The sequence below is a fragment of the Thunnus maccoyii genome, chromosome 23, assembly GCF_910596095.1.
Source record: "Thunnus maccoyii chromosome 23, fThuMac1.1, whole genome shotgun sequence".
NCBI lineage: Eukaryota > Metazoa > Chordata > Actinopteri > Scombriformes > Scombridae > Thunnus > Thunnus maccoyii.
The window spans coordinates 4478131-4488298 of NC_056555.1; the positions used below are offsets into that span (position 1 = coordinate 4478131).

The 10168-nt window shown below is 41.6% G+C and overlaps 2 protein-coding genes across 4 annotated transcripts; one reads left to right on the forward strand and one right to left on the reverse strand.

The window, feature by feature from the left end:
- Positions 1-6258, forward strand: cbll1 (Cbl proto-oncogene-like 1, E3 ubiquitin protein ligase). Of its 3 annotated transcripts, none has more exons than XM_042403971.1 (6): positions 1-108; positions 1780-1944; positions 4203-4309; positions 4584-4667; positions 4752-4825; positions 4918-6258. In XM_042403971.1, the coding sequence occupies exons 1-6, from the start codon at positions 96-98 to the stop codon at positions 5927-5929; spliced, it is 1455 nt and encodes a 484-aa protein (XP_042259905.1). In that variant the 5' UTR covers positions 1-95; the 3' UTR covers positions 5930-6258. The 3 variants fall into 3 exon arrangements, with proteins under 3 accessions (XP_042259905.1, XP_042259906.1, XP_042259904.1); XM_042403972.1 differs by lacking the exon at positions 1-108 and adding an exon at positions 285-470 and having other exon boundaries at positions 1780-1926; XM_042403970.1 differs by lacking the exon at positions 1-108 and adding an exon at positions 289-470.
- Positions 6259-7132: 874 nt separating this feature from the next.
- Positions 7133-8770, reverse strand: LOC121891221 (chloride anion exchanger-like). Its single transcript, XM_042404048.1, has 4 exons — positions 8592-8770; positions 8041-8095; positions 7700-7851; positions 7133-7153 (listed from the first exon to the last, which is right to left on the reverse strand). The coding sequence occupies exons 1-4, from the start codon at positions 8742-8744 to the stop codon at positions 7133-7135; spliced, it is 381 nt and encodes a 126-aa protein (XP_042259982.1). The 5' UTR covers positions 8745-8770.
- Positions 8771-10168: the final 1398 nt, after the last annotated feature.

Genomic DNA, 10168 nt, shown 5'->3' on the forward strand with positions numbered 1-10168 from the left:
TCTCCCCTCATCTCCTCTTCTCCCCCGCTCCTCTTCCTCCACCTCCTCTCCTCGCCCGTTGTATCCCACAATGCATTGTGTTCACTCGTTGGATCATGGACCAAAGCGGTAAGCAAAAAGCTCACTCGGGCCGACGTTAGCAAGCCTCTTTTTATGTGATATACATTTTCTACCACGATTCACTTCTATCACTATAACAGCTGTTCATAGAGCAACATATCACGCTCGTAGTGCGTGGTTTCGCTGCGGTATGCTGTTATCTTCCAGAGCAGCGTTGATGCTAGCGTGCTCCGAGTTAGCTAAGACTGGCTAGCGATCACTTGTGTTCACTAAAAGTTGTCAGGAAGCTAAGTACAAAATTGATTTACAGGGCAACACGCGGGGTTGCAACCGAGTTAATACATGTACGATATTAAATGGCGAACAATAGTAGCTCCTTAATACATCCATGTTTAGTAACGTAACGTTAGGTAAGCGCAAACTGCGAATGAGTTGGGGCGCGAATGCTACCTGAATGCTAACTAAGCTAGCTAAGATCCTGTAAGAGCTGACATAACTAATGGCATTCATCAAGATATTTACTGAAATGTATGAAATGAGTCATTTTACGGTACTGTGTTCTTCTTAGGTTGTAGTCCTAAAGCCAAGCGGCAAATGACATTATATGGGGTTCGTTATGATAACATAGCCTAGCTTGATACCCAAAGTTAAGACGTTTGTAGACGTTAACTTGCCGTAGACTGTATATAAAGATACATATATTATATACAGTCTATGGATGTTTTCAGCTACAAACATATCGTAATTCTCTCTCAATCCCAACCGTGAGGGCTGTGGAGCTGTGGATATCCCCCAAAACGCCCCTCCAGAGACATTCCCAGCTAAATCGCGGGTTGTAATGCAAATTTTTAGGCTTAGTGGGCTGGCAGGGACCACAACCACACACCTTGTCCCAGTGCGTTTGCACATCCTGACAACTTTCCTGGAAGTCCAGTTCTTGAAGATCCTCTGAAGACATGTTTTAAGATGTACATAAAATGTTCTACTTTGAATAATAATGTATGTCTGATATGGTTTTTGCACAAAAAAGTTCAATTATCTTGTTAAAATCCTTAAAATGACATTTACTCCTTCTCTCTCATTAAAAAGTCCAGAATCTATAAATATGCAAATATTGTTCATTTCAAAAGTTTAACTGCTGGACGCAAGATGTCTCTTACTTCACTGTGAAGTCCATTCTTAGTGTATGTGCACTGTGGAGGCTTCAAGTTTCCACATCACCCCTGTGTAAGCTGAATACTGGACCAGGATTGGCTTAGAAACCATTTGTGATGTCACAAGTCATGCTCATACGCCCGCTCCTTACATTTGGATTTTCAGTGAGCACAGAGAAACTTTTCACTTTCAGCAGATGGGTGTGAAAACAAACTGCACAGAGAGGCTCAAACATTCAACTGTAGGAACAAGAAGAAAAACACATTTTTGAGTGGAGGAGGACCTGCCTCCCCATTGGCTTTGCTTCATTTCCTGAATTTTACAATAAATGACATATGAAATCACTCATTCAGTCAGATTTTGCCCTTTCCACAATGCTGTACTAATCATCTACAGACAGGATTGTAGTTTTGACAAAATGTTGGTGTATCCTCTTAGTCATTGTTGTATATTTTCGTGTGGTATTCATTCATTGAAAGTTATTTAGAGGTTCTTGGCTAACTGCACTTTGAGACTCCGAGAAGCACTGTGAGTTTATCTTTGCTTCTTAATTTTCCTCAACAGACAATGATCTTCAAGGAAGCGATGGCTCTGGGAGTTTGGGTGGCCCAGATGTTCGCAGACGAATCCCCATCAAGCTCATATCCAAGCAGCCGATAAGAAGCAAACCTCAGCCCCGCACACAGAGACCCAGCAGCAGGCCATCTAAAAGTGAGGCTGGAGAAGATGGTGGGTTTGTCTCTCACAGTACAGTATGCCCCTAAGCATTGGGTTTTAAGGCTGTTTCTTTAAAAAAAAAAAAATAGTGCTGTCAGTGGCAGTGATTCCACCATGTGCACATTCTTAGATGAAGATTATTTCATGCAGTCAAAAGAAAAACATAACTTATGAAGCTTGTAGTGTTTGTTTTTGTTGAGATATTTTTGAGGTTGTTTTTTGGGGCATTTTGCATTTATTTGGCAGTCACAGTGTACAGAGATACAGAAAACATTAGGAGTGAGAGGGGTATGACATGCAACAAAGTTCCCCTCGGATGTTGGATGTTGTGGTTTTGTGGTTTAAGCCTTAACTATTAGGTTACCTTGACGCCCAGTTCACAGTGTTAAACAAATATCCTGTTATGTGTCATTCAAGGTCAATGTTGGTTGCTAAGGCAGTTTTCCTGTTGTGCCGTTGACAGTTAAGACTTTTCTCTTGCATCATTACAGAATTGTGTTTGTTGTTTAATTTAGAAGCAGTTCAGGCGATAATCAACATTGAGATACTCATTGTTTTACTTGGCATTATTTTGCCTGGAAATATAGAAAGGACTATGAATTAGAGGTCTTCATAGCTCCTCTCAGTTCTGAGGAACTGAGACCTGACCTGGAACCCAAGTTGGACTAGGTCCTAATTCTACTCAGTTTAATGGGGTTGGGTCTCCTTTTACTGCCGTGGGTGTTGGGGTCTTTATGTCAATAGGCCTATGACCAATACCCGAACGGACCCAAGTGTACGCGGTATCAGCTCTGATCATGTGGTACGTCACTATCTCCGTGGGAGAAAACTGTGTGTTTTAGCGAGAGGAAAATGTAAACTGTGAAGAGAAGAGAATCGATGTAAGGAACATATAAATGGGCTGCGTTTATATAGCACCTCTCTAGTCCTCCGACCACTCACAGCGCTTTATACTACATGCCAACATTCACTCATTCACACACACATTCATACACTGATGGCAGACGCTGCCATGCAAGGTGCCAACCTGCTCATCAGGAGCAGTTTATAATGTGCATTCACACACACTCAGATGCTGATGGCACAGCCTTCAGGAGCAATTTGCGGTTCAGTATCTTGCCCAAGGACACTTTGACAGTCGTCTACAAGATTTATGCTGTTCAATTAATTTTGGGAGTTTACACACAGATATTACATCTATTATTAATTTATATTAAATAAATAAAGAGTAAATGGGTTAGAACATTGTCTTTTGTCTATTACCCAGTTTGCTATAGAAGGTTTTATTGTTGGTACGGGAGGTAGAATGGGATTTCTAGTTGTTATGTTATAAATCTGTGCTTGAAGCATATAAACAAATTATTTTTGTTTCTATTTCTTAACATTTGTTCTTAGGGTATTATTATTGTTATTTTACTGCTCTTCTCACTGCGGCTGTTTGTTAATTGATGGAATTAATTGATAGCGCATCAGGCTGCTGCCGGTGTTTGTGTTCTCTCTACGTTTGGGTCGACTACATTTAGGATCAGGTCTGTTATTTTCGGGTCTACTTGGGTGGGGTCCGGCTGTGATCGAGTCGGTCTCTCTTTTTTGAAAATTAAATTATACACGTTGGGTTCGGGTTTTCTACGGGTCCGTTTTGGGACGGTCCAACATTTTGGACCCGTGAAGACTTCTACTATGATTGGGACAATGTAGAATCTGTAGTTAAAAAAAACAAATAAATAAAATTATTGATATTGAAAAACTGAGTGCGACATCATCCTGTTTACATCCTACTAGCCACTAGAAGGCGCCGATGGATTATCCATGGTGACCATAGTGTGCTATAGACTGCAACATCAGGTGAAACCCAGAGCAGCTTACACAAACAATACTCTCTTTTAAGTGTGGTGAGAACAGTAGAAAGTATTACTTGAACATTGATATTGGTTACTACTGAGAAACCAGACAGTCATGTTGTCCTGTAACAGTTTGAAGTTGATCGTGCCGCCTGGAAGTCTTTGACGCCTAATCTCAGAGAAAGAAACAGGAAAATGTGTGGACAAACTTAACATTTTTATTACTGTATAGAAAACAACATAAGTAAGATTGAAAAATTAAGTTGGAGTATATATTCTATTAAATTCATTTACAGTGTGGGAGACCTGGGCCATCACTCACTGTACGACTGAATTAGGCTGCTGGATTACAGCTCATTAGTGTTTTAGAGCCTCCTCAGTTTGTTTGTCTGTGTTGCATCATTAATACTTATTTCTTGTGTGTCACAGATAACTTTGGCTTCAAGCAGGAGGAGAGGTTTGACTGTGGTGCTAAAGCTGGAGATGTGTTTGCAACTCAGAGGAGATTCCCCCAGCCACTGTTTTGGGACTACAAGGTACATCAGCTGTGGAGAAAACAGGAGAGACTCGATAACACTGTCACATTTTCATATAGATATTAAAAGCAAACACTTTCATTACACAAATACAATCAGAAATCTTGTCTTTTTCTGATTGTCTTAGACAGTTATTTTCCATTTTTAACCCGTGGTGTGAAAAATTCTCAAATCCAATCGTAAAAAGTAGACAAATGCTCAGTGCTAATGATATTTGAGGGTTGTTCTAATGATTATTACCTGTGATTCTCACGTCATGTTACTTCTGCAACAGTTGAACTTGATCGGAGAAAGGGATGAAGTACCAATTCACTTCTGTGACAAATGCGGTCTCCCTATCCAGCTGTATGGACGGATGGTACGTACTTTGTTGATCTGACTTGTCTCTGCAGACATCCTGAGAGAAATGTTGATGGTTAACTCCTGCACTCTCACCTCTCAGATTCCATGCAAACATGTTTTCTGCTACGACTGTGCTTTGCTTCATGAGAAGAAAGGAGAGAAGATGTGCCCAGGGTGAGACGTTTGAACTATTTAAATGTTTTGTAGTTTTCAGGCAGTGTGTGTCGCTGCTTTGTGTCACTGATGTTTTATGTCTGTGTGTTCAGCCTCACCCTCTACAACTGCACAGACCCGGTGCAGCGTATCGAGCAGTGCCAGCGCGGTTCCCTCTACATGTGCAGTGTCGTGCCGGGTTGCAAGCGTACCTACCTGTCCCAGCGTGACCTGCAGGCCCATGTCAACCACCGCCACATGAGGGCAGCCAAGTCTTCCACGGGCCGCCAGGAGCCTGTGCACCTGCCCCCCGCGTCCGAGGTTCCCGATCGGTTCCGCGTGCCTCCACCTCACTTAGCCAAGAACCACGTCCACCTCCCCAACCCGCTCCAGCACAGCAGTCACGACCCCTACAGTCAGCCGCCGCCACCGAGCGCTCACGAAGCCCCGCCCCCAAACTCTGCTCACGGTCCCGACCCATTCCGTATCACGCTAACAACACGCAAACACAGCAATCTCATCACCGTGCCCATCCAGGACGACTCCTCCGCTTCCTCTCGTGAGCCCCTCTCCAGCGGACCCTCTCAGCCCCCCCACCACCACCCCGGGGACTATCCTGGCCAGCCACCCGTCGTGTCTCACTCTCACCACATGATGGCACCTCCTCAGCAGCACTTCGGACCCCCACCTCCCCCGCCCCCTCCTATCAGCCACCCCATGCAGCATCCTCCCCAGGCCTCCGGGACACCTCACATGGTGTACAACCAGGCCCCTCCTCCCCCCATGTCCACAGCCCCCCCACCAATCACCCCACCACCGGGGCACATCATGGGCCAGATGCCCCCCTACATGAACCACCCACCCCCTGGACCTCCACCACAACACAGCGGACCCCCTGTTAACGCCCCCCCTCCTCATCACTACAACCCTAATTCCATGCAGCAGTTCTCCGAAGACCAGGGCACCCTCAGCCCCCCGTTTAGCCAGCCAGGAGGGCTCAGTCCTGGGATGTGGCCCGCTCCAAGAGGGCCGCCACCTCCACGGATGCAGGGACCCCCACCCCAGGGCCAGATGCCGGGGCCACACCACCCAGATCAGGGCCGCTACCGGCCATATTATCAGTAAACTGCCAACTGAATGAATGAATGGGCAGCAATCTGTCATTCTGTTCATACCACTTGTCTGAATAATGTGATGGTGAACCTCAGGATTACAGGATGTAGGACTTTCATTTTGATAAAACTGCCCCGAAGCAAATGTGTATGTGGTGCACATTTTAGTTAACTGTACTGAACTTCCCGCTGAACATACTATAGACTTGGAGAAGAGCAGGAATGTCCCTTTTTTTTAATAGCTTATGGTAAATATTTCTGTATATATGTCAGCTGATTTCACGCATATGTACTGTACATTGAAAGACGTTAACTATGTCTCAATAAATTTTTAACAACAAATTTGCATCTCATTTTTGTTTACAATGTCAAGTCACATTGAGTTTATTTTGGTGATTAAAGGTTTTATGAAAGGAGACAAGTGGCAGTAATCAAATGTGAGTTAGATATTTTGTCAGTTCTTTGGCAATGTCTGTAGTATTTCTCCTTCTCGTGTGTCTTTGTCAGTCTGTTTTTCGCTGAATATCAGAAATTAATGCACAACATGCTCAGTACTATAAAAAATACATAGCTTTCATTCTGTCTAGTGTAAAAAACACTACGGGAGGTAATTTCTTGTTCATCAGGGATTAGCCAATACCTTGGGAGCTGTTTGTCTTCTTCAGGTCCTTTTATTATTCATGAAACTTTCAATGTCTGGTTAGAAAAGTTATCGTATCTTCAAACCTTGCTCCGCATTTCCATGTTGGAAGGGCAATGACAAAGGTCACTCATGTCGGAAAACCAGGCTTACCCTGGTAGCCTTTTTTTTTTATAATCTTAGTCTAGAAATTGAACTTGTGTACAGGTACCATTTAAAAATTCTGAAAAACTTTGTATTTAAAATCCTGCAGATTTAACACCTTTTGTTACAAGAAAGATGCTGTCATATCTTCATTTCAGCTTAAATATATATTACGTTTATTAGAGAAACAGTTTTAATAGTGTAACACAAGTGTGAAAACAAAGACTAGTTCAATATATTGAAATCACATGAAACACATGAATTTCAACAGACTTACCAAACAGCATTTAAAAAATAATGTATTTTTTTTAGCAGAAAACCCCTTATTGGACATAGAAAACATAGTAAGGTGGTTGTACAGTGAGAACAGTTGTTAACAGCACTTCAATATGGTCTGTAGGTGAATGTTCGTTCTTTTTATAGACAGTTCCTCTACAGTTTGGTATCTGCTAACTGCAAAAGAAAAACCTGCAAGCAGTAAAATAAAAAGAGTAAAGCAACATAACTGCTTAAGATGACGCTCATAGATTTATTCCATCAAGAGTGTTGTATTGTGTAATTACCATGATTGCGTAACTACTACGATCGGAAAATGTGATTGGTGCCTGTAAACTTAGTTCAGATATCCAGTAACCCACTTTTGATTGTGCGTTCGTTGCATCCTGATGTGACAGAATCCTGATCTTGATGTAGTCATATGGTAAAGATTGCAACGTTATACTTAGATTAGGAACAAGTAATATCTTTAATATTTTATATGAATATTTAAAGTTTAATTTCTCTTTCATGTTCCATCATAACAACCGTGACAAGCCAGAATCAATAACTTGGTATCAGTGGTTATAATGGAAAACAGATAACAAATCAAGGTCATGGAAAAAGTTTCCTTTCAGGTCAGGTCACGGCTAAGAAGCAGTGTTTTACTTTATAACTGCTTCATGGCATCATCATTCATGGCAATGATCAACCCAGTTCAGAAAAAAATGATGTATGACCTACTGAGTACTGTAGCTTTTCCTTGCACACGGCCTTTACTTTTGTCGCCCTTGTGTTTTTCAAGCACACGGCGTCATGAAGGCTCAGGAAGAACATTGAGGTCAGAATCTCATTTTCGAAGAACATACAGCTGTGTAGTTTCTCCAGGATGTAGGCTGTGAACACATGGATGGTAAAAGGATTGTATTTACTGTATATTCATGCTTAGCGATTTGCTGCTCATGACCTGGACGACCTGCCCTACCCACAGAGCAGCAGCGAGGCACACGCAGGTCATATTCACCTCACGTGGTCATCACTGATTCTTGGATCTAGTACTTTAAAGAAATGCTGATAAAACTCACCATCATATGACACAATGTAAACATCCACATCAACATGGACAAACTCTTTGAGTGTCTGTGGAAATAAGCAGCAGTAAACAGTAGATTTAAATTATATGGACATTACAGTACCAATACCTAACAAAGATGTCTCATCTAGTCTCTTATCTATTGTTTTAAAACGTCCAGCTTTCAAAAACTTGGTAGCTCTTAATCTTACTTCCATCTAACCGTATAAAGCTGTTCACTGATCTGCTCTCATTTGCTGCCAGTGGTGCCAAAGTAACTAATTACATTTACTGAAGTACTGTACTTATTTTAGTTGTGAGATTCAGGACTTATTTGTCAGTGTTTCACTTTGTTGGGAGGAACGGTAAAAGAAGAAGGTTGATTTAAAACTTCCAACATGGCATCAAGGTACGAAACACCTTTGGCCATGTTGTCCTGTTCCATGGAAACCATGTGGATGTCCCACAAATTTGGCAACACTAAACCACTACAACCATTGATTGTGGTAGAGAAACCTCAGTTTCACTACCACAAGTATTTGGAGGACTCTGAAGGGTTTTTACCATTTTGAGTCCCTTCAAAGCAGAGAAGTCCAGGATCAGGCTGTGGAGATCCACTCTGGGGACACTGATGTTTGTGGGAAGCTCGGCATTCCAGTTCATCCGGAAAGGAAGGTCCTTGAGGTCAGTGGGCAGGTTCAACTCCTCCATGCTCATGTAAGATTCATCAGTTGTTGGGCAGAATAAATCCATCATGTCTTTCTGTGTGAAATATGTAGGAAAAGTAGACTTTTAGAAAAGCACTTTAGAGAAACCATTTCTGCTTCCTTTTCTTCAGCTCCTTGTTGTTCGTAGTAGTTTTATGTCTTACCTCTGTAATGTAATGTAAGTTGTAAATATTTAGAATTTCTGTCAGTGACCATATCTCCCACTGGGTGAAAAGATTTACAGAATCATGAATCACTGGTAGTTACATCTGCTGAAAACAACGAAAACAATGAGTGTGAACCAAAACAGTAAAGTTTTGGGTTGGACAGCTAAACAATGAGCTGAAACTCGCTATAAAACTCTGCAAAACTGAGGGAAGAGTTGCTGATAATTCTCTGTAGGTTCATCACTACAAGCGACACCTCTGACATTGGACATTCTCATTTAATATTTCTGAAAAATATTGATTATAGTCACTTTAAGCGCTTTTGTCTTCAAGTGTCCAAAGTACCTGTGAGCAAGACATCACTTCTACTTGCTCATTTACGCTTTCATTGGATGAAAAATGTCAATTTAAGGGACAATAAGCCAGATTTTTATTGTTTCATGGTGCACAATTACACTATATTTGGGGAGGTCTTTGGTTTCTGATCTTCACCAGTTACCTCACCATGTGCTGAGATTCAGTTTCTAGGTTTACTCTTCATTGGAACAAAAAACTCCCCACAAAAAACAAAAAGTGAATTCCTAGACAGCATAAGTAAAAAAAAAAGTAGACCTTTTTCACAGCAGACATTTTGCCTTTTTAAACAGGAGAAGGAAAGCACAGCTGTTACTAATAACATTATCAATCTCTGTTATATTCAAGTGGCCCAGTAAACCATGTCAGTGTGACAGTGAGCCAGAATGAACAATATCAGGACTCTGAAACTGAAGCAGCTAAATGGAATTCAGCCATTGTTCATTTTAGTATTTATACCTTTGCTTTTCCTAAATGAATGAAAATCAGCATAATAGCTCTATCAATATTGTGACCAATAGATCACTTAATACTTTGCACATATAGACAACAGTGAGCAACTCTACCCCCAAGCCCACCACCAGACCAAGATCCAGTCCCAGCAAGATGGCACCCAGATATGTTCCCACCCACACCACCTGCAGACAAACAAACACTGAAAGACAATACGCTGTAGACAACAATAGTAGGAGTAGTTGAATCGAGAACCATGTGGTTCTCGAGATATGCGAAGGACAAACATACAGATAATAACAAATAATAAGCAATCGGCCTGTTCCGAACAAGCATGTTTTGAACTGGCACTGCATTAGTCAAATTAATAAGAAACTCTATTGTTACTCTCTTCTCCATTAATGCTTTTATTTATTGTGACAGGACAGATAGTTTTGTATTTATAAAAGACAACACAAAA